This window comes from Trachurus trachurus, assembly GCF_905171665.1.
Source record: "Trachurus trachurus genome assembly, chromosome: 22".
Classification (NCBI taxonomy): domain Eukaryota; kingdom Metazoa; phylum Chordata; class Actinopteri; order Carangiformes; family Carangidae; genus Trachurus; species Trachurus trachurus.
In genome coordinates, this window is record NC_139907.1 from 28,161,981 (window position 1) to 28,186,294 (window position 24,314).

The window sequence follows — 24,314 nt, forward strand, 5'->3', positions numbered from 1 at the left end:
TGTGTGTGTGTGTGTGTGTGTGTGTGTGTGTGTGTGTGTGTGTGTGTGTGTGTGTGTGTGTCTCACATGAAGTTACCTGTGTGTGTTAGAGTGTGGGAGAGGAGTGCGCGCTTCCGCGCGCATTTGTATGTTACCTGTGTGTTTTGATGTGTGTGTAACTGTAATCACATGAAGCTGGCTCTAGAGTCTGTGTGTGTGTGTGTGACTGACTTGACACATAGTTAGTTAGTAGCTGCATCCTGTGTCAGTCTGATTTAGCTGTGTCTCTGTTTATAAACATTTAAACGAGCGCCAGGTGGATTGTTTATGAAGTTAACGAGCTCTGGCCTGGTTACCACAGCAACTCCAGGTGGTTACCATGGCGATAGGGGCCCCCGCAGGCTGAGACAGACAGAAACGTGGAGAAAAAGAGCCATTTTCTGCCTCTGCACCGGTCTCACATTTAGGCTTAGCATGACAAAACGGTAACTCCTATCAGAACAAAACACAGATCAACGTTGCTCTAAGGACTTACTGAAACTTTTGGTACGATTTGGTGTTTCTACAGTAAATATTTTGGCGACGCTGGCAGTTTTAAAACATCAGGCCGTTCTGCTTCTCTCAGAAAATATTTGTATTGGAGTCTATGAGGAGCAGAGACAGACGTGGCCGCACTTAGAGGCTCAGAGTTTAAATTCTGTAAGTCTCTCTGATATTTTGAGCAGATGATGAGTGACAGGACAAGTTTGTCTTACAAATTCTGAAAAAATTATGTGTGTAGAGTGTAAATTGTGGCCGGGCCGAGTTTGGAAAGAGAAAAAATCTGGAGTTTTTCTGGCATCTCTCCCACTCTAACCGATGATGTCACGCACTCTGACACGAACATTCCGTGCAATACACACCCATTATAATGTCATAATTTCTCCAAAAATGATCATGGTCATTGAACAGGGATTGATCAAAAACTATATGACCTATCAAAACGTGGAGTAATACGACAATACACAAGACTTGTGTCTACTGTTTAAAGTTTAAATGAAGTCTCTAGGTGAAAGTATGCCTGAGCAGTAGACGTTTGTTAAACTCCAATGATTGGTCTTTTTCGCTCTTTTTTTTTCGCCCGTCCCATTGACTTACATGCAAAATTTTGCGTAGTTTTTCGCGACATACGTCGCGAAAAATTCGTACACCATTGAGAAAAGTAATAGCACACCGATCCCGATCAAGACGCACGTTTTGATATATAATGTGGCCTGCAACTCTTCGAGTTGCAGGACTAGTAGCGAATCGAAAATAGTCCGGAAGAGGACGAAGAATAACTAGAAAAAGATAGCATTTCCTGCAGAAAATGCGTGTGAATGCTGAAAGCAGCTGAACGCTGTTGCTGAAGCAATGCTGAATGAGCTGAAGAAATTGTTGAATCAATGCTAAATTAGTTGACGAAACTGCTAAAGCAATGTTGAAAAGACTAATGCTAGAGTAGAGTAGAGAGTAGAGGAATACTTTATTCATCCCTAGGAGGGAAAAAGCTGAAACACATAACTTGTAGTGTGAGATGAATGCCTTTTTAAAGGTAAAAAGCAGTAGAAATGCTAAAGGGAGAAGAAAACATTGAAATTCTGCATGTTTAAATGTAATGGTTAAATAGTTGAAATCTGCAGCTAACCTGACAGGAAGGACAACTGATGAACCAGCACTAACATAGCCGAAGCAATGGCTGAGAATATATTTAAAAGTAGAAGATGTGAGACTTTGTATGAAATGGCTGGAAATTACTTGAATTGTCAAAGAAGAGTTTGAAAAATTCCTGAATTAGGAAAAAAGTTAATGCCTACTGAAATACATTGTAAACTGACAGCAGAAGAACATTGTTGAAGAATATAGATCGAGCATTAGCTGAGGAGTAGAACATGTAAACAGCTGGTTTAATGGTGTGAAATGGTTGAGAAGAGCCTCGGTAGTTTAGGATACGTGTAAAACAATGTGTTCAACATGACCAAAATGGGGAAATGTGTATTTTCTGTTTAAATAGCTAAAGAACAAAATTAACAGCAACGAGTCCATTAACTACAACAGGAAGATAGAGAGGTACATACAAAACAGTCAGACAACTGTAGGAAAAGTGTGTGTGTGTGTGTGTGTGTGTGTGTGTGTGTGTGTGTGTGTGTGTGTGTGTGTGTGTGTGTGTGTGTGTGTGTGTGTGTGTGTGTGTGTGTGTGTGTGTGTGTGTGTGTGAGAGAGTGTGAGTGTAATTGTGTAAATTGTGTGTGTGCATGGTGAGTGTGTGTGTGTGGTGTGTGTGTGTGTGTGAGAGAGTGTGAGTGTAATTGTGTAAATTGTGTGTGTGCATGGTGTGTGTGTGTGTGTGTGTGTGTGTGTGTGTGTGTGTGTGTGTATGGTGAGTGTGTGTCCAATTTGTGTGTGTGTGTGTTGGATATGTGTGTATGGTCAGTGTGTGTCCATTTGTGTGTGTGTGTGTGTTGGATATGTGTGTATGGTCAGTGTGTGTCCATTTGTGTGTGTGTGTGTGTGTGTGTGTGTGTGTGTTGGATATGTGTGTATGGTCAGTGTGTGTCCATTTGTGTGTGTGTGTGTGTGTGTGTTGGATATGTGTGTATGGTCAGTGTGTGTCCATTTGTGTGTGTGTGTGTGTGTGTGTGTGTGTGTGTGTGTGTGTTGGATATGTGTGTATGGTCAGTGTGTGTCCATTTGTGTGTGTGTGTTGGATATGTGTGTATGGTCAGTGTGTGTCCATTTGTGTGTGTGTGTGTTGGATATGTGTGTATGGTCAGTGTGTGTCCATTTGTGTGTGTGTGTGTTGGATATGTGTGTATGGTCAGTGTGTGTCCATTTGTGTGTGTGTGTGTGGGATATGTGTGTATGGCCAGTGTGTGTCCATTTGTGTGTGTGTTTGTGTGTGTGTGTGTGTGTGTGTGTGTTAGATGTGTGTGTATGGTCAGTGTGTGTCCATTTGTGTGTGTGTGTGTGTTGGATATGTGTGTATGGTCAGTGTGTGTCCATGTGTGTGTGTGTGTGTTGGATATGTGTGTATGGTCAGTGTGTGTCCATTTGTGTGTGTGTGTGTGACCGACAGACAGTCAGACAGACAGAGAGAATGTGTGTGCGTTGCCATGGTGACGTTGCCATGGTGAGGTTACCATGGTGAGGTTGCCATGTTGAGGTTACCATGTAACTGGTGGCTGGTGGCTTTAAGGCATGGTGGCAGCTTTAACCATAGGCTTTAACTGCTCTGTGACACCCTCAAACAGATCTAATGTACGACAAATCTGTACTTAGTACGAGCAAAAGGTTTACATTTTCCGAACCATAAGACCTTGCTGAACGCGTCCATGTCACTTTGGTGTTTCTAGAGTAAAAATTGTTGATTGTGTCGCAGGTTGGAAACTTTGGGTCGTTTAGAAAATCAGCGCCTACTTTTGAATGGGAGTCAATGAGAGGAGAGAGGGAACTGGCTGCACTCGGAGGCTCCGAGTTTAAATTGTGTTCGTCTCTCTGGTTTTTTGAGCACATGAAGAGATCGAGGATGAGCTTGTCTACAAACGTGGCGGAAATTATGTGTGTAGAGTGTAATCTGTGGCCGTGCTGACAGGATAGAGAGAAAAATGTGAGAGGATTTTTAGACCCTCTGTCACTCTGCCAACTGCCAACGTCCGAACATTCCGTCCCATTGACTTTCATGTTAAATCTGAATTTTGTCAGAAATTTTAATGATTTTAAAACTATACATATATCTGAAACTGTTGAAGATATCAATAAGCTGAGATATAGCTGAATAGTTGAAAGGTTTGTGAACAGTTTAAAAGTTGAATGAAGTCTGTAGCTGAAAGTATGCTGAAGCTATTAGAGGCTGAAAGAAGCAGAAGATTTGAAGAGATTGAAGACTGTTTCAATTCATTTCCTATGGGAGAAAAATTGCAGAAAAAGTTAAATATTTTAAAAAGTATAAATAGTATGAAAGAGAAAAGTCATAGCATAAATGTCCTGAAAAAGCTGCACGTTTTGATATATGAATTGTTGAAATAGCACAAAGTATGAAGAAGGAGTTAGATCCTGAAAAAGAGCGGAAGAAGTAAGAATAATAAGTATAAAGATTTGAATAACAATAGTGTGAATGCTTCCAGCATTCACACTAACTAGAAAAAACATTTCCAAGAATGGAAATGGTGTGAATGCTGAAAGCAATGCTGAATGAGCTGAAGAAATTGTTGAAAGAAAGAAAGAAAGATTGAAACAAGAGAGAAAAAAGAAAAGGACAGAAAGAAAGAAAGACAGAAAGAAAGAAAGAAAGAAAGAAAGAAAGAAAGAAAGAATCAAACAAACAAAGAAGTAAAAAGACAGAAATGGAGTGAAAGAAAGAAAGAAAGAAAGAAAGAAAGAAAGAAAGAAAGAAAGAAAGAAATGGAGTTAAAAACAAAGGAAAAGAAAAGGAGTAGAAAGAAAGAAAGAAACAATCAAACAAACAAAGAAGTAAAAAGACAGAAATGGAGTGAAAGAAAGAAAGAAAGAAATGGAGTAAAAACAAAGGAAGAGAAAAGGAAGAGAAAGAAAGAAAGAAACAATCAAACAAAGAAGTAAAAAGACAGAAATGGAGTGAAAGAAAGAAAGAAAGAAAGAAAGAAAGAAGAAAAAGAGAGAGGGGAATGATAGATAGAAAGAGGTAGATGGATGGATGGATAGAGAGGGAAGGATAGAAAAAGTTACGTAAAATACAAATGAAGGAGTAGAAGAAAGAAAGAAAGAAAGAAAGAAAGAAAGAAAGAAAGAAAGAAAGAAAGAAAGAAAGAAAGAAAGAAAGAAAGAAAGAAAGAAAGGAGACAGGGGTTAAAAAATAGGGAGGGGTATAGGAAGAAAGAAAGAAAGAAAGAAAGAAAGGGGTTAAAAAATAGGGAGGGGTATAGATAGATAGGTAGGTAGGTAGGTATAGATAGATAGATAGATAGATAGATAGATAGATAGATAGATAGATAGATAGATAGATAGATAGATAGATAGATAGATAGATAGATAGATAGATAGATAGATAGATAGATAGATAGATATTATTTAAAGTGCAAAATCACCATGGTACATGGTCTCAATACACTTTACAATAAAAACAAGTACAATAATAACAACAGATAAATAAAAAAACATTCGAAAAAACACCAGAGGAAAAGGATAAAATAGTTAAAAGTTTGTTTACAATAATGACAGTCAATAAAACAATTGTAAAACCAGAGAAAAATGCTAAAATAAGTTAGTTAATCAAAGTATTGGGTAAAAAGGTACGTTTTAAGACGGGATTTAAAAATTGCGATTGGATGTGGCGTTTCTAATATCTTGTGGGAGGCCGTTCCATAAAAAAGGAGCGCTGTAGGAGAAGGCCCTGCCACCAGCTGTTTTTTTATTGATGGATGGAATGACCAGGAGGTTTGAACCAAGGGAACGAAGAGGACGTGACGGAGTGTAGGGAGTGAGCAGTTGAGACAGGTACAGAGGTGCAAGACCATTCAAGGCTTTATAAGTTAAAAGAAGAACTTTAAAATCCGCTCTAGCCTGAATGGGCAGCCAATGTAGTGATGCTAAAACCGGTGTTATGTGATAAAATTTACTTGTTTTCATAGATAGATAGTTAGATTTGACACATGTTAAAAGCTGCGTCCTATATCCTAGGCTCCACCTGTAATTGTACTACTATTAATAGAGTTGGAAAGATTAAACGTCTGAACTTAAATTCATGAGAAAAATATAAATTGTTGGAGATGTTTACATCAAAAGTATAAAATCATTGAGAGGCTGATGAATTTGAGCTGAAAACCTGTGTGTGTGTGTGTGTCTGGGTGTGTGAGTCTGACGGTCTCTCTGTCTGTGTGTACATGTGCAGAAAGTAAAACTGTTGTTAAGCGCCACAGAACTCCTCTCTCCCTAATGATCTGATTGATTACACCTGCGTGGCAGCCTGCCCTCAGAAGTTACCATGGTGACTACCATGCTTACATTTTACTGTGTGGAACAGTGTTGTGTTTGTGTGTTTGTCTGTTACAACGTCTGAAAGATGAGTTATCACATTAATTTTATGACCCAAAGTGGGCTCAAATTCAATTTTCTTTTCTGTACACCTTTAACTGCTTACATTTTACTGTGTGGAACAGTGTTGTGTTTGTGTGTTTGTCTGTTTGTGTATGCGTGCATGTGTGACTGTGTGTGAGTGTCTGTGTGTGTCTGTCTGTGTGAGTGTGATGCCTGTGTTTGTGCGTGGACATCCTCTGTCAGTCTGGTTTATCATGTGTCTGTGTGGGGCTGTGTTTAAAAACATCTTAACGAGCGGCCAGGCTGCACCTGCACTGTTCTATTTATAGACGTTGATAACGAGCTGGCCAGTACAGCTGCCACTGCACACAGAGCAGAGCAGAGCAGAGAGATTTGGGCTCTGAGCAGCTTCCGAAAACAGCCCAGTAAAAGAGAACCGTACCTTTTATCAGAATGTGGCCATGACTACTGGGGCAAGGAGACCTTCCTGAGCACATTGATGTGCATTAAATGTTTGTAGGGCAAAAACTTTTCTCAGGGTCGCAAGGTAGAAAAGGGGGGCATTTCTGCTTTTCTAAAAAAATCAGCTCCTACTTTTATATTGAAGTGGATGAGCCACTGGAGCGGGTCTAGCTGCACAATTAGGCTCATAGAGACAATTCTGTAAGTCTGTCTGCTGTTTTGAGCACATCAAATGAGAGACGACAAGTGTGGTACAAACCGGTGAGGAAATCATGTGTCTAGAGTTTAATTTGTGGCCGTGCTGGCAATTTATCCAGAAAAAATCCTGAATGTTTTTTCGATCCCTCTCACTCTAACGATGAGGTCACTCACTCTAAGCCCTGCTCGTTAAGCGCAATACACAACCATTATAAAGTTGGATTTTGTCGAAAATTGTAATGATTTTAAAACGGCCACATATCAGAAACTGTTGAAGATATTAATAAGCTGAGTAATATGTGAATAGATTAAAAGTTTGTCTACAATTTAAAAGACAAATGGAGTCTGTGGGAGAAAGTATGCTGAAGTTTTAGAGGTTCAAAGTAGTAAGAAGATTTTAAAAGTTTGAAGACGTTTTCAATGCATTCCTATGGGAAAAAAAATTGCAGAAAAAGTTAAATATTTTAAAAAGTATAAATAGTTAAAAAGAGAAAAGTAATGCCGATAAAGGTTTAAAAAAGCTGCACGTTTTGATATATGAATTGTTGAAATCGCACAAAGTATGAAGGACTAGTTTAAGTCCGTAGGAAGGCGGAAAGTAGTCAGAATAAAAAAAGAGAACTAGAAAAAACATTTCCAAGAATGGAAATGGTGTGAATGCTGAAAGCAATGCTGAATGAGCTGAAGAAATTGTTGAAAGAAAGAAAGAAAGAAAGATTGAAACAAGAGAGAAAAAAGAAAAGGACAGAAAGAAAGAAAGAAAGAAAGAAAGAAAGAAAGAAAGAAAGAAAGAATCAAACAAAGAAGTAAAAAGACAGAAATGGAGTGAAAGAAAGAAAGAAAGAAATGGAGTAAAAACAAAGGAAAAGAAAAGGAGTAGAAAGAAAGAAAGAAACAATCAAACAAACAAAGAAGTAAAAAGACAGAAATGGAGTGAAAGAAAGAAAGAAAGAAATGGCGTAAAAACAAAGGAAGAGAAAAGGAATAGAAAGAAAGAAACAATCAAACAAACAAACAAAGAAGTAAAAAGACAGAAATGGAGTGAAAGAAAGAAAGAAAGAAGAAAAAGAGAGAGGGGGATGATAGATAGAAAGAGGTAGATGGATGGATGGATGGATGGATGGATGGATGGATGGATGGATGGATGGATAGAGAGGGAAGGATAGAAAAAGTTACGTAAAATACAAATGAAGGAGTAGAAGGAAGAAAGAAAGAAAGAAAGAAAGAAAGAAAGAAAGAAAGAAAGAAAGAAAGAAAGAAAGAAAGAAAGAAAGAAAGGAGACAGAGGGGTTAAAAAATAGGGAGGGGTATAGGAAGAAAGAAAGAAAGAAAGAAAGAAAGAAAGAAAGAAAGAAAGAAAGGAGACAGAGGGGTTAAAAAATAGGGAGGGGGATAGATAGATAGATAGATAGATAGATAGATAGATAGATAGATAGATAGATAGATAGATATTATTTAAAGTGCAAAATCACCATGGTACATGGTCTCAATACACTTTACAATAAAAACAAGTACAATAATAACAACAGATAAATAAAAAAAACATTCGAAAAAACACCAGAGGAAAAGGATAAAATAGTTAAAAGTTTGTTTACAATAATGACAGTCAATAAAACAATTGTAAAGCCAGAGAAAAATGCTAAAATAAGTTAGTTAATCAAAGTATTGGGTAAAAAGGTACGTTTTAAGACGGGATTTAAAAATTGCGATTGGATGTGGCGTTTCTAATATCTTGTGGGAGGCCGTTCCATAAAAAAGGAGCGCTGTAGGAGAAGGCCCTGCCACAAGCTGTTTTTTTATTGACGGATGGAATGACCAGGAGGTTTGAACCAAGGGAACGAAGAGGACGTGACGGAGTGTAGGGAGTGAGCAGTTGAGACAGGTACAGAGGTGCAAGACCATTCAAGGCTTTATAAGTTAAAAGAAGAACTTTAAAATCCGCTCTAGCCTGAATGGGCAGCCAATATAGTGATGCTAAAACCGGTGTTATGTGATAAAATTTACTTGTTTTCATAGATAGATAGATAGATTTGACACATGTTAAAAGCTGCGTCCTATATCCTAGGCTCCACCTGTAATTACACTACTATTTATAGAGGTGGAAAGGTTAAATGTCTGAACTGAAATTCATGAGAAACAAATAAATTGTTGGAGATGTTTACATCAAAAGTATAAAATCATTGAGAGGCTGATGAATTTGAGCTGAAAACCTATGTGTGAGTGTGTGTGTGTCTGGGTGTGTGAGTCTGACGGTCTCTCTGTCTGCGTGTACATGTGCAGAAAGTAAAACTGTTGATAAGCGCCACAGAACTCCTCTCTCCCTAATGATCTGATTGATTACACCTGCGTGGCAGCCTGCCCTCAGAAGTTACCATGGTGACTACCATGCTTACATTTTACTGTGTGGAACAGTGTTGTGTTTGTGTGTTGTGTCTGTTTGTGTATGCGTGCATGTGTGACTGTGTGAGTGTCTGTGTGTGTCTGTCTGTGTGAGTGTGATGCCTGTGTTTGTGCGTGGACATCCTCTGTCAGTCTGGTTTATCATGTGTCTGTGTGGGGCTGTGTTTAAAAACATCTTAACGAGCGGCCAGGCTGCACCTGCACTGTTCTATTTATAGACGTTGATAACGAGCTGGCCCCAACAGCTGCCACTGCACTACACAGAGCAGAGCAGAGCAGAGAGATTTGACCTCTGTGCAGCTTCCCAAAACAGCCCAGTAAAAGAGAACCGTACCTTTTATCAGAATGTGGCCATGACTACTGGGGCAAGGAGACCTTCCTGAGCACATTGATGTGCATTAAATGTTTGTAGGGCAAAAACTTTTCTCAGGGTCGCAAGGTAGAAAAGGGGGGCATTTCTGCTTTTCTAAAAAAATCAGCTCCTACTTTTATATTGAAGTGGATGAGCCACTGGAGCGGGTCTAGCTGCACAATTAGGCTCATAGAGACAATTCTGTAAGTCTGTCTGCTGTTTTGAGCACATCAAATGAGAGACGACAAGTGTGGTACAAACCGGTGAGGAAATCATGTGTCTAGAGTTTAATTTGTGGCCGTGCTGGCAATTTATCCAGAAAAAATCCTGAATGTTTTTTCGATACCTCTCACTCTAACGATGATGTCACTCACTCTAAGCCCTGCTCGTTAAGCGCAATACACAACCATTATAAAGTTGGATTTTGTCGAATATTTTAATGATTTTAAAAAGGCCACATATCAGAAACTGTTGAAGATATTAATAAGCTGAGTAATATGTGAATAGATTACAAGTTTGTCTACAATTTAAAAGACAAATGGAGTCTGTGGGAGAAAGTATGCTGAAGCTTTAGAGGTTCAAAGTAGTAAGAAGATTTTAAAAGTTTGAAGACGTTTTCAATGCATTCCTATGGGAAAAAATTTGCAATAAAAGTTAAATATTTTAAAAAGTATAAATAGTTAAAAAGAGAAAAGTAATGCCGATAAAGTTCAAAAAAAGCTGCACGTTTTGATATATGAATTGTTGAAATCGCACAAAGTATGAAGGACTAGTTTAAGTCCGTAGAAAGGCGGAAAGTAGTAAGAATAAAAATAAAAAAAGAGAATAAAAATTGAGTGAATAACAATAGTGTGAATGCCTTCAGCATTCACACTAATAAAGAAAATGGCCGAACCGAATAACAATAGTGTGAATGCTTCCAGCATTCACACTAACTAGAAAAAGATAGCATTTCCTGCAGAAAATGCGTGTGAATGCTGAAAGCAGCTGAACGCTGTTGCTGAAGCAATGCTGAATGAGCTGAAGAAATTGTTGAATCAATGCTAAATTAGTTGACGAAACTGCTAAAGCAATGTTGAAAAGACTAATGTTAGAGTAGAGTAGAGTAGAGTAGAGTAGAGTAGAGTAGAGTAGAGTGAGTAGAGTAGAGTAGAGTAGAGTAGAGGAATACTTTATTCATCCCTAGGAGGGAAAAAGCTGAAACATGTAACTTGTAGTGTGAGATGAATGCCTTTTTAAAGGTAAAAAGCAGTAGAAATGCTAAAGGGAGAAGAAAACATTGAAATTCTGCATGTTTAAATGTAATGGTTAAATAGTTGAAATCTGCAGCTAACCTGACAGGAAGGACAACTGATGAACCAGCACTAACATAGCCGAAGCAATGGCTGAGAATATATTTAAAAGTAGAAGATGTGAGACTTTGTATGAAATGGCTGGAAATTACTTGAATTGTCAAAGAAGAGTTTGAAAAATTCCTGAATTAGGAAAAAAGTTACTGCCTACTGAAATACATTGTAAACTGACAGCAGAAGAACATGGTTGAAGAATATAGATCGAGCATTAGCTGAGGAGTAGAACATGTAAACAGCGGGTTTAATGGTGTGAAATGGTTGAGAAGAGCCTCAGTAGTTTAGGATACGTGTAAAACAATGTGTTCAACATGACCAAAATGGGGAAATGTGTATTTTCAGTTTAAATAGCTAAAGAACAAAATTAACAGCAACGAGTCCATTAACTACAACAGGAAGATAGAGAGGTACACACAAAACAGTCAGACAACTGTAGGAAAAGTGTGTGTGTGTGTGTGTGTGTGTGTGTGTGTGTGTGTGTGTGTGTGTGTGTGTGTGTGTGTGTGTGTGTGTGTGTGTGGAAGATATACAAAAAGTTCTGACCTGACAACTGTATGAAATGTGTGTGTGTTGGACGTGTGTGTCTGTTTGTGTATGGTTAGTATGTGTCCATTTGTGTGTGTGTTTGTTGTGTGTAATTGTGTGTCTGTTTGTGTGTAATTGTGTAAATTGTGTATGTGTGTGTGTGTGTTGGATGTGTGCGTATGGTGAGTGTGTGTCCATTTGTGTGTGTGTGTGTGTGTGTGTTTGTTGTGTGTGCATGTGTGTCTGTTTGTGTGTAATTGTGTAAATTGTGTATGTGTTTGGTAAGTGGTTGTATGTTTGTTGGGTGTGTGTGTGTGTTTGTGTGTGTGTGGTAGTTAGTGTGTGTCCATTTGTGTGTGTGTGTGTGTTGGATGTGTGTGTGTGTGTGTGTTGGATGTGTGTGTGTGTGTTTGTGTGTGTGTGTGGTAGTTAGTGTGTGTCCATTTGTGTGTGTGTGTTGGATGTGTGTGTGTGTGTGTGTGTGTTGGATGTGTGTGTGTGTGTGTGTGTGTGTGTGTAGTAGTTAGTGTGTGTCCATTTGTGTGTGTGTGTTGGATGTGTGTGTATGGTGAGTGTGTGTCCATTTGTGTGTGTGTGTGTGTGTGTGTGTCCATTTGTGTGTGTGTGTGTGTTGGATGTGTGTGTATGGTGTGTGTGTGTGTGTGTAGTAGTTAGTGTGTGTCCATTTGTTTGTGTGTGTGTGTGTGTTGGATGTGTGTGTATGGTGAGTGTGTGTCCATTTGTGTGTGTGTGTGTGTGTCCATTTGTGTGTGTGTGTGTGTGTGTCCATTTGTGTGTGTGTGTGTGTGTGTGTGTGTGTGTGGTAGTTAGTGTGTGTCCATTTGTGTGTGTGTGTGTGTGTGTGTGACCGACAGACAGTCAGACAGAGAGAATGTGTGTGCGTTGCCATGGTGACGTTGCCATGGTGAGGTTACCATGGTGAGGTTGCCATGTTGAGGTTACCATGTAACTGGTGGCTGGTGGCTTTAAGGCATGGTGGCAGCTTTAACCATAGGCTTTAACTGCTCTGTGACACCCTCAAACAGATCTAATGTACGACAAATCTGAACTTAGTTCGAGCAAAAGGTTTACATTTTCCGAACCATAAGACCCTGCTGAACGCGTCCATGTCACTTTGGTGTTTCTAGAGTAAAAATTGTTGATTGTGTCGCAGGTTTGAAACTTTGGGATGTTTAGAAAATCAGCGCCTACACTTGAATGGGAGTCAATGAGAGGAGAGAGGGAACTGGCCGCACTCAGAGGCTCCGAGTTTAAATTGTGTTCGTCTCTCTGGTTTTTTGAGCACATGAAGAGATCGAGGATGAGCTTGTCTACAAACGTGGCGGAAATTATGTGTGTAGAGTGTAATCTGTGGCCGTGCTGACAGGATAGAGAGAAAAATGTGAGAGGATTTTTAGACCCTCTGTCACTCTGCCAACTGCCAACGTCCGAACATTCCGTCCCATTGACTTTCATGTTAAATCTGAATTTTGTCAGAAATTTTAATGATTTTAAAACTATACATATATCTGAAACTGTTGAAGATATCAATAAGCTGAGATATAGCTGAATAGTTGAAAGGTTTGTGAACAGTTTAAAAGTTGAATGAAGTCTGTAGCTGAAAGTATGCTGAAGCTATTAGAGGCTGAAAGAAGCAGAAGATTTGAAGAGATTGAAGACTGTTTCAATTCATTTCCTATGGGAGAAAAATTGCAGAAAAAGTTAAATATTTTAAAAAGTATAAATAGTATGAAAGAGAAAAGTCATAGCACAAATGTCCTGAAAAAGCTGCACGTTTTGATATATGAATTGTTGAAATAGCACAAAGTATGAAGAAGGAGTTAGATCCTGAAAAAGAGCGGAAGAAGTAAGAATAATAAGTATAAAGATTTGAATAACAATAGTGTGAATGCTTCCAGCATTCACACTAATAAGGAAGAAAAAATCCACACAATAACAGTAGTGCCCGGGCTTCGCCCGGGCACTGGTCCCTGCAGCTATTTCATAGCTGTTGGGACCAGTGCCCGGTGCGATTGCCCGTGGCCCTAATAACACAACGTTACCAGACAGAGTTGTTTTAGAGGGAAATACAGAGACTGCTTGATGAAAAACTGTCCCTGAAGGCAACGCGCATCCGCAGTTTTGCATGAATTTCCCTCTAAAACAACTCTGTCTGGTAACGTTGTGTTATTATCTCATAGCGTGGTGAATGTGCAGGTCACAACTTGTCCACCAGAGCGTTTTGGAGTTGTTGGATTGTGTATTGGATGAGTTTGATGAGGGAAACCAAGAAATCCCATGAGCCTCCATAGCTTCGCTCTGAGCAGCTCGCGGCTCTGATCCACCGTTCTAAAAATAGCTTGCACCGACAATTAAAGGTAACAAACCTACTGCTATGACTATAGGGATTATGGCAATGGGCCAATTTGCCAAAATGTTGAACTATTCCTTTAAGAGAGTGTCGCCATCTTGCCCCGCCATGTTTGTACGGCAGCCTGAATGGAAAATCCAGCCAGCCAGAGAGCGAGTTTTGTGTCCATAAATAAACCAATGAAGAAGGAGGAGGAGGAAACACGCTTCCCCCCATTTTACACACTGGACCTTTAATCCCTTGGCTGTAAAAGGAGTGAGTCACGTTTCTATGCTTTCCAAAAGCTGGAGGAGATGTTTTCAAATGTTGCGCTGCATCAGACCAACGGGATATGGACTTTACTGTGAGCTGAGAGGAAGAAAACCAGCTCGTCCTCACAATCTAGAGGCCGGAGGAAGTACCAGTAGAAGTTGTTTGATATTTCTGCTTGAAAAATTCCTCTCACCCTTAAATGTATGATGAGTTTAGTCATTTCAGCCGATGTGTATTCTAAAAGCAAAGTGATGTATCTGTCTTAACCTTATCTCCAGTGCAGGACAGAGGGGCTGAAGTTCAGCATCCATGTCCATCAGGTCTGGAATTTACCCATTTACACAAATCAGAGTTTACTGTACACACACACACACTTTGTGAGATCACAACAGACTCACAGGACAAGTTGCCGATGACAACAAGCTTTTCCTGTCAGATGAACCTGGCTGTTTTTATGCAAACACCTGAGTCACCGAGGCAGCAGATACAGCTGTAGCATGTTAGTGTGTAGGATGTGTTAGTGTGTAGGATGTGTTACTGTGTAGCATGTTAGTGTGTAGGATGTGTTACTGTGTAGGATGTGTGTGTGTAGGATGTGTGTGTGCGCTCACCGGGATGTAGAACGTGTTCATCTTGGGGTCTTCGTTGGCCGTGAAGAGCATACCTGTCGGTCACACAGGAGGAGGGAGGAGGACAGAGGAGGACAGACGTTAGCAGCTCTGTGGTGTCAACAGGGTTTAGTTCAGCTCAGGTGGATCTGAAGGTCCTGATACTGAGACACTCAACACTGCTGATCTCATCTGAGTTTAGAAACGTTAAAGTAGAACTCATTCTGGTCGTGTGCTTAGAGCTCGTCCCATGTTGGAGAAGTCCAAACAAGGGATCGCCGGTTCAACTCCTGACTGAGAGGATCTTTACAGCATATCATCCCCCTGTCTCTCTCTACACTGTCCTGTCTAGTTAAGTAATAACATGCCCAAAACACCACCTTAATAAAATAATTCATTTCTGCCCTAGAAGGGAATTTGAAATTGTTTAAAGGTTAAAGATGGTAAAGGAAGTAAAAAAAAAAAAAAAGATCAGTGGGAATGTGTCTTTTATTCATCTATGACAATTTAAAGGATGAGACCTTGTTAAAGCAAAAATAGGACAAAATGAAACAATGATTTTAATAATGTCACTGGCCCCTCCTTGTTTGAATCTAGTGTAAATTGTCTGACACTAAAAGCCCGGTAAGATCCAAGAGTGAAGTCAGTGTGAACTTTACAGTAAGGTGGCGCCACCTGGAGGTGAAAAAGAGCTGCACTCTAATTTTGCTGAGGGGAGTAATAACACAAACTAAATGCACTTTACAGTTGCTACTTATGTTTATAGTTTTCAGTGCTGCTTTTTTTTTAATTCATCATTTATGTTTTGTTTGATAGAGAATTACATTTTCTATAAATGTCTTGTCCTTCTGTGAATCTGGTATTTATCTAAACCAGGTGTAAAACTTCAGGGGCCACATACAGAACAGTTTGATCTCAAATGGGCCAGACCAGTAAAACAAGAACATCATAACCTTTAAATAATAAAAACCTTTAGTACAGCCAGTACATTATTAAAGGAATAGTTCACTCAAAATTGAAATTTCACTCATTATCTACTCGCCCTCATGTCGACTAAGGGCTGGGAGAAGTTTCAGAGTGCGATTACTGACGCCAGGGCAAATCGCACGAGATTTGGACGAACCGGGAAGAGGAGCTTCGAGAAGCTTCCGTTGCAAACAAGATTGAAATATATAAATATAATTCGTTTTTTTCAAGTGTCATGTAAACGTACTGACTGCAGCACTAACTGCTGGTCAATCACACACTTGTTTTTTGCTGCCTCAGGACAGCAGCATGCCAACCACATGAACAACTTTTCAGAAGTCATGAAACCAAAGGGACCAAAGTGACTTTGCTGGAGTCTGGTCTGAGGGACCCAGCAGGAACAGTGGGCTAGAGAAGGTGAGGTCCGTCAGAAACAAGAGCTTTAAAACAAACATTAAAATGTTTAAATTAGGGCTGGCCGATCACTGAATGCTCTAAAAGGTCAAAGCGCTTTATCATTTTTAGACATTGAGAAATATAGACTTGTTTAATTTTTTTCGGAACAATTTTGCATCTCGGGGCTTCAATACAAGACGGACATTACAAACGAGCAGCATGGAGGTATTTGGATGTTTTTTGGTGTGTCTTTTTGTTACGAAGACAGTTGGTATCCATTTGCAACCGTTATATGGACATGCACTGCTACGCCGAGACCCCCTGTAACTCAGAGAAGCCACGGAGGACTCTGAAACTTCTCCCAGCCCTTAGTCCACATGAGGGTGAGTAGATAATGAGTGAAATTTCAATTTTGGGTGAACTATTCTTTTAAGATGTTCACAGTTAATGAACTGTCCTTTCACAAAACTCATTTGTGCAATTTCAACAATGTTATGCCTCCTCTGTCTTTAATAATAAAAGTCTTTAATTTTCACACTTGACAAATTCAGCCCGTGGCTGGCTTCGGCCCGCGGGCCGCATGTTTGACAGCCCTGATCTAAAGGTTATTTCCTCTGGAGGAATGTGACTCACCTGTCTGAGGGTACATGCACACGTCATTGATGTTGCTCTGAGGCTGGATGGAGGAGAACACTTTGCCCTGTGAGGAGAAGACAAGAGACGAATGAGTCCACACAGTCCAGCCCCGTCTTTAAAACATGTGTGATGTGTGACGGTCATTATCATGCTGACTCCAGGTCAGCCTGCTCTTACATTGTCTTTGTTCCAGAGCTTTATGATCTTGGAGTCGGCAGAAATGACCAGGTCCAGCTGCTGGTGGAAGTTGAGTGACTTGATTGGCAGGTTGTAGAAGTGGTCCTTCACCAGCAGAGGCTGGTTGGAGCGCAGGTCGTACATCAGCACCTTGGAGACAGACACACACACACACAGTCTGGTTACACAACATGGACTGAAGGAAATCAGCAGCTGGGACAACATGAACAAACTGAACTCTTTGTAACAACTGAGGAACTTTCCAGAGAGACCGTCGGACGTTAGTGAGAACTAGTCACAGGAAGAGGAGGTGGGGGGGGGTTCACACCGCAACGCCAGCGGGGCCACACTGGACGCAGAAGCGCCGAGAAGCGGGGCATTTTCATTTTGGTGTCCAATCCTCCGCGGCCGGCTCGCGCCCTGCAGCGATCGTTTCAGCGTTTGGTCTATTTTGTGCACGAGCTGCGAGCGGTCGCATCGATCTTGGCAGGAAGTCACACAAAGAAACACGAGAGAATCCGGTCAAATTTCAAAATAAAACACGGCGAATGACAAACACGCGAGGCCAATGTGTGTACGTATTAATCGAAACAGAGCGCGAGAGATGAACACACAGAGCTGTGTCGTTAATTATGGTAAACGCTGGATGATAAGTTTCGTTTTTAATGAGGAGGAAATATGAAGAACTCAGCTGTGATTGAAAAGCACCTAAACCGAGTCGAAAGTTGTAACTGTGTAGTGGAAAGGTTGCAAAGTACCTAATGGTAACTGGTTGTGGAAACCCTGCTTTACATTGTTTTAACATAAAAAAATAAAAATGAAAAATCATCATTCTGAAGGTGTGGCGGCTTTTATTTTGCCGTCGCCACGATCAATTACATGTAGAGGAAACCCTGACCTGTTTACATTTGTGAGCAAACAGGGTTATTCCTGTATCCATGGTAATTGTATTCAACTGGGATATCCCGATCAAAACAGTGACGCACGGAGAACGTCATGATGCAATGCACGTCATATCCGCTTCTTCCTGTATCCAACAACAACAACAACCCCCCCCCCCCACACACACACACACACACACATGCAGCAGCTGTGTGTCTCTGAGGGGCAGAAGGACTGAGTGTGAATCATTGTGCAGCTCTATGAAGAAACAACAACACAAACAGGTCAGAAATATTTCACGTTATTATGAGAAGTGTGACCTGGTGTCTTGATGGATGGAAACACTGTGGCACAGACACTCTGCTTGAGCATGTGTGTGTTGTGTCCCCTGTACCTTGGCTCATATGACAGTCTGGACACAACACCCTTAGAACAACAGAGACACTGCAGCACTAACTGCTGGTCATCACACACTTGTTTTTTGCTGCCTCAGGACAGCAGCATGCCAACCACATGAAGGACTTTTCAGAAGTGATGAAACCAAAGAGACCAAAGTGACTTTACTGGAGTCTGGTCTGAGGGACCCGGACCCAGCAGGAACAGTGGGCTAGAGAAGACCAGTCAGAAACAAGAGCTTTACAACAAACATTAAAATGTTTAAATTAGGGCTGGCCGATCACTGATCATTATAAAACCTGACCTAACAGTACCACCACGTTAAACTATTCATGAATGAATGAATGAATGAATTTTATTATTGTCATAGATTCTTCTGTATGCCAGCCCACATGGGCTTATAAAACACCAAGAAAACAAACTGGGACCAGAGCACATCATCAACACATCAAAGAAATAAGAAAACAAACTGGAGTTCAAAACCATTATCCAAAAAAAGAAATGGAAGACAATGCCAGGGTTCAAGGGAAATCAGAAATTAATTACACAAATTTTCCTGTCTTCTCTTCCAGGCTTTAGAAATAAAACTAGCAGTCTCTTAAACACACTGAAATTAAACAACCGCTCCAGCATCTGCTCATCAGAGCACCAAAATACTTCAGGCTTTTGTCCACAGATTTCATTAAATAGTAGCTCTCTCAAATCATCATACTTTGTACAATATGAGAGGAAATGAGACTCACTTTCTACTTCATCTATAGACAATGATCTATTTCTTGACACACGTTTAATTTTACTGTAGATTAACTGTATCATCCCCCTATTTGTCTGCTCTTTGGGGATGTAACAATATCAGAATCTGACAATATGATAATACCTCAATAACAAGTCCCATGTTATTGCAGTATTGTAAGACATCATGATACAGTACAGTAGCTCCACAGTACAATATTTATTGCATTATCCATATGTCAACAACAAGAATATTTGGTCAAAAATAAAATCTGCCTTATCTGCCTTCGCCAATCAATCGGTGCACCCCTAGTTTAAATCAACTCTAAAATGAGCTGGGAGTCAGTGCAGTGACATGAGGACTGGACCAGTCAGGAGTCAGGCTGGGGCATTATGGACTGGTTTTAAGCAGAAAACAGACGACTGCCATCCAGATACAGGCCGATGCAGTAATCAAGGTGAACACTGATTAAAGCATGGACGACTTTCTCAATGTCTAAAAATGATAACGCGCTTTGACCTTTGAGAGCATTCTTAAAGGAGACATATTCTGCTCCTTTTCCACAAATTCAAATAGTTCCCAGGTGTCTTAAAGACATGTCTGTGACATATTTGAATTTGTGGAAAAGGGGCAGAATATGTCTCCTTTAAGAATGCTCTCAAAGGTCAAAGCACGTTATCATTTTTAGACATTGAGAAAGTCGTCCATGATTTAATACCAGGGGTACCAACAGAAGGGGTGGTATTATGCAAATTCGAAAAGTAGTTATATCATTGGAAGACAACTGAGGGAACAGCTCGTAAAACCACATGGATTTCAACTTTCAGCCTGAAAATTGTCAATTCTCACATTTTGGGGCCGGAAGGCAAGACAAACACCTAAATATATATGTTAAAGAGCCTTCAAAAGTGATATTTCCATAATATGTCTCCTTTAAATGATAAAAACAAGCTTTTACATTGATCTGTTCATCCAGGTTAAAATCACTGTCCACTCTGTCACCACAGGTGTAACAAAGGGACCCAGGTCCAGTGCCACTGGGTAAGGACCCACTCTGATCCTCCTTTTTTAGTTATTTTAAAACATTCTCAGTGGTCTTTAAATTGTGTTTATGAAGTTTTTAGCCAAAATCACAAAACCTGTGCCATTTCCCAGAGCTCTCCTTCTGCAGAGCGCCAGCGGCTCATTAGCGATGCGCCTCTGAGTTGAGCCGTGGGCGGGGACGGTGCTGCTCTGACTGCACCCTCCCCCATTCGCAACACAGACATGTCCTCTAACATCAGAAAAAGCTACATGAACATGTGAACAAGATGAAAAACATGATTTTCTTTCTGTCTTGAGAGACAATAATCTCTGTTTTGCTATTTAAACAACGTGAGTGCTGGACCACTCTGTGTCAGGTGTATATGATATAGATATAGACAGAAGAGTCACAGTTGTTTGAAACACAGAGCTGATGGAGTGAAAAAGCACAACAGAGAGTGAGTGTGTCCCTCACCTGTCCTGTGCTGGTTCCTACTGCCATGGTCAGAGAGCCGTTAAACTTCAGAGCACTGATTGACGGCAGAGCTTGAACTCTGTCAACAAGAACACATGAAGACAAAGTGAGACACATGCACAGAAACAAGTCAATAATGACAAACACCTGTTTGTTTTCTTGTTGTGACAGGATAATAAACTAATCAGACTAAAGCTGCTGGATGTTTCTCCACTGCAGCAGATCGGTGACAGCCTGCCTCTTGTTTATCATGCAGCACAGGAGAACGGGGCCGTGTGGCTCCGTATGCATCATTAGGCGTCTGAGAGCAGCTGACATCAGTGTGACAGCTTGGTACTCACTCTGTTCCTTCAGTGAGGCTGCTCAAAGCACAGTCCAGCAGGCCCACTCTGCTCCGGACGCGAGGGTCCCAGCATTCAACCCGGCCCTGGTGACCAAGAGGAAGTTAGAACAGTGACAAGCTGCAGTGGTTTCCTCTGTAGGCAGCTATTCATGTAAAGTCAACAGTGACCATCTGAACATCTTGGACTTAAAGGGATGTTTCAACATCTTGTTGAAATATCCCTATCCCACCTCACATCTCTGCCCCGCTGATCTAAAAACACCTTGCACCGACAATTAAAGGTAATGAACTACCTACTGCTATGACTATAGGGATTATGGCAATGGGTGAATTTGCCAAAATGTTGAACTATCCTTTCAGCCACCCAGATATACACACACTCATTTCTAATACCCCAGCTGGTGTGTGATACCTCATATCAATACCAATGTCAGAGAGAGGAGAGAGGAGGGAGAGAAATCCACTGCAGGAATACAAATATGCAAAAGCTTTGTTGCACATGTGAAAAACAGCATGATGCAAAAATAAAACAAAGACAATTATTTTGATAACAAGGCTATCCCATAATAGACGTAGCAGCAAACAGCTAACAGTCACTATGCCATTATAATTTGCTAATGAGTGGTGCCTCATGTCTCTCTCTTTCTCTCACACACACACACACAGTGCTGTGGTTCTTACCTCTGAGGTTCCTGTGGCGAACAGCTGATGGACGGGGTTGATGTCACACACGTTGTTCTCCCTGATTGACAGGTCAAGACAAAGGCAGCGTCAACATCTGGCAGAGACTGATCATATCAGACTGTATCACTGAGTTCAGAGTTAACCAGCTGGATCATACAGTACCTAGAGAAAGTCACCACACTCAGTAGGGCTGGGACGATATGCTTTTCTCCTGATTCGATTCTTCTACGATTTCTTGGATGGCGATTTGATTTAAATTGCGATTCTACGATATTGCAGATTTTCTCGATTTTTAGTCTGCATTTTTAACATTTATCTGCACACAAATACTGTAGGAGCCTATAAATTAACATACTCCATTATAAAGTGAACTTAAACCCTTTACAAAACCTGCACTCTCTGTATGTAAAAAAGGTGAACAAATGCACATTGCATTTATTAATGTTCAGAACTGTCTTTTTTCATTAGTTTGATGTTGTCAGGGTAAATGAGTAAATGAAGCTGGAAAATGTTTTTCTTAATGGGTTTGATTTCAGGCTGGATGAGAAATAATCTATCTATTTCAAAGGGGTGTGATGATTTCCTATAGGTACTGTCCTATCTGTATCTGTACACATCACTGATACTTACACAGCATCAGTCTGCAGTGAGTTGAGGAAGCGTCCCTGCTCCAGGTTCAGTCTGAACACCTCTGAACTGAAAACAAAAACAACTGCAGTGTCAAACAACCATCACACACATCCAACACACACACACACACAGCGTCAGAGTGAGAGAAGGCCTCTGTCCTGCTCTCACCTCGTCCCCACGAAGTACAGGTCACAGGAGGGGTAGTGGTACGCAAAGTCCCGTCCAAACTTTGGAATACGTGTCTTGTAGTAGTGTCCGTGCTGCGAGTGGAACTCCACGTAGCGGTTACAGTGCAGAAACACCAGCTACACACACACACACAAACACAAACACATAGTTCAGTCTAAATTCTGAATAAAATAAAAAATAAGTTCCTATAAAGACAGAACAAGGATTACGCAGATTTTCCCAAAATATTCCTTAACAGAAAATAAAACATTTTGAGACAATAATGTGAGGGACTATGAGAGGTGTTTGAAACCTGTTGAGTTTAACAACCATGTAACATCCACAGTGTCCTACCTTGGAGTAGTCGTCAGACAGGACATCAAAGGCCACAACTTTGAAAGAGAGAGAAAACAACAACTCGTCAGATGAATTGATTAATAACATTAAAGGCTCAGGGACAGTAATATCTGCTGACTCACCATCTGAATCCAGACAGCGCTCAAACTTCAGGGACAGCTGGTAGGTGTCGTAGCAGCGGATCCTGGGCTTGTAGGTGCCTGAAATGAATTTAACAAAAAAAAAGTCAAAAATGAAAAAATGAAATGATCAGCTGGATAATTGTATTCTGATGAAGACGGGTGCCGAGCAGGCTCCTGTCAATCATTGACAATCCACTGCATCCACTGCACAGCACCATCCACAGGCAGAAGAGGAGTTTCAGTTTCATGCGACTCCTTAATTCTGAAGAACCGTGCGCTTTAAAGGGACAACGAGGAGTTTCTATTTGGTTATAAAAAAGTTTCATGTTAATGTGGATGAATCTACGTTACCCACACTTGTTAATGGGCCCATTTTTGATAAATATATAGTTTTGTCTCTATCGTTATTTTGTTATTATTAGTGGTGGCGGAAATGCTGGGCGAGCCGACCAGCGTTTCCTAACGGCGAGTCATGAGAATAACGCCGCCGAATCGCCGTTTATGGTCGGGACTACGACGGTATATGATCGTCTTCGAACCTCTGACTTTAATTCTTGATGAATGAAAACATGAGTCTGCTCATAAATGTAGTGTGAAAACACTTCGCTTTTCCAAAACTCCTTGTTGTCCCTTTAAATGTTTTTTCTGATGTTTTTATTCTAGATCTGCTGGAAGATGTGAATTTCCCTCAGATGAATAAAAGTATCTATCTATCTATCTATCTATCTATCTATCTATCTATCTATCTATCTATCTATCTATCTATCTATCTATCTGTGTTATTCACTTCACCTGTCAGTGCTCAGAACGTCATGTCTGATTAGTGTACAGATGTATCCACAACTCCTCTCACCTGCTGCCAGGATGTACTGCCCATCTCTGGACACTTTGATAGAGGTGCACACTGTGGGCATCTCAAAGTCCTGGATGAGCTCAATCCTACGCTGGATGTCTGGTTAAAAAAAAATAAGGAATGGAAATAGAATTCAACATCATGTTGTGCACTTTGACAGACATAACTGACTTGTGATGCTGTAAACTCACCTGCATCTTTCTTCTGTAGCTGTCTTTTCTTCCGGTCTGACAGCCACTGTAGAAGGGAATCAGAGGTGATTAGGACTGAGTGTGTAGAAAAGTTACTGTTGTATCACTGAGGTGTGTGGTTTGGGTCAATTACAGTCTGTCTGTTATAATTATGAAGTTCTGCTATAAAGACTTGTTAATTTATGGAAGGTTACATCTAGGCGGAGTGATACCGGACACAGTGCAGCACTGACGTTTTCTGAACACAAAATGTAAAGACTGCTCTGGTCAGTGGTCAGTTGACTGGTTCCTGCTGTTAGCCGGCTAGCTTGGTGGGCTCGAGGTGAAGCAGTTAGTTCATCAACAAGTTGATATATAAGTTAGCATTAGCATTAGCAGCGGCTCGCGCCTCTTACCTCGGGGAGAGACTTCCCGTGGCTTAGATTATAAATCTTCACGTCATTCACACTTGATATCTGCATTGTGGAGAGTGGACAGGTCACCGGTCACACATCACACACGACTACACCGTGGAGAGCGGCACGGAACCCACGTTGTTGCCTCGGAGCAAAAACAGGAAACGAGGGCGAGTTCACGGAAACAGGTCCGAGTAGAAACCACACCGACTGAACATCAGTTCCCCTCCTCTCCAAAGTTATCACAGTTTTTTTGTGTGTTTGTTTTTTATGAAAGAAAGAAATACCACAGTTGATATAATAAATAAAACGTTACGTAATTTAAATTGTACTTTAATTAAACACTATCATGCTTTCTTTC

The 24,314-nt window shown here is 40.6% G+C and overlaps 1 protein-coding gene across 1 annotated transcript in view; it reads right to left on the bottom strand.

Moving 5' to 3' along the window:
- nol10 (nucleolar protein 10) overlaps positions 1-24,129 on the bottom strand; it is a 38,395-nt gene extending 14,266 nt beyond the window's left edge. The window contains exons 1-13 of the mRNA XM_083998208.1: positions 23,954-24,129; positions 23,559-23,604; positions 23,368-23,466; positions 22,515-22,592; positions 22,390-22,427; positions 22,036-22,172; positions 21,868-21,933; positions 21,235-21,295; positions 20,552-20,637; positions 20,211-20,289; positions 16,702-16,851; positions 16,522-16,588; positions 14,530-14,582 (exon numbers count right to left, since the gene is read on the bottom strand). Of these exons, the coding sequence (XP_083854334.1) occupies positions 14,530-14,582; positions 16,522-16,588; positions 16,702-16,851; positions 20,211-20,289; positions 20,552-20,637; positions 21,235-21,295; positions 21,868-21,933; positions 22,036-22,172; positions 22,390-22,427; positions 22,515-22,592; positions 23,368-23,466; positions 23,559-23,604; positions 23,954-24,019 (1,026 nt within the window). The 5' untranslated portion in view covers positions 24,020-24,129. The remainder of the gene's footprint in view (positions 1-14,529; positions 14,583-16,521; positions 16,589-16,701; positions 16,852-20,210; positions 20,290-20,551; positions 20,638-21,234; positions 21,296-21,867; positions 21,934-22,035; positions 22,173-22,389; positions 22,428-22,514; positions 22,593-23,367; positions 23,467-23,558; positions 23,605-23,953) is intronic.
- Between the last annotated feature and the right edge of the window lie 185 nt (positions 24,130-24,314).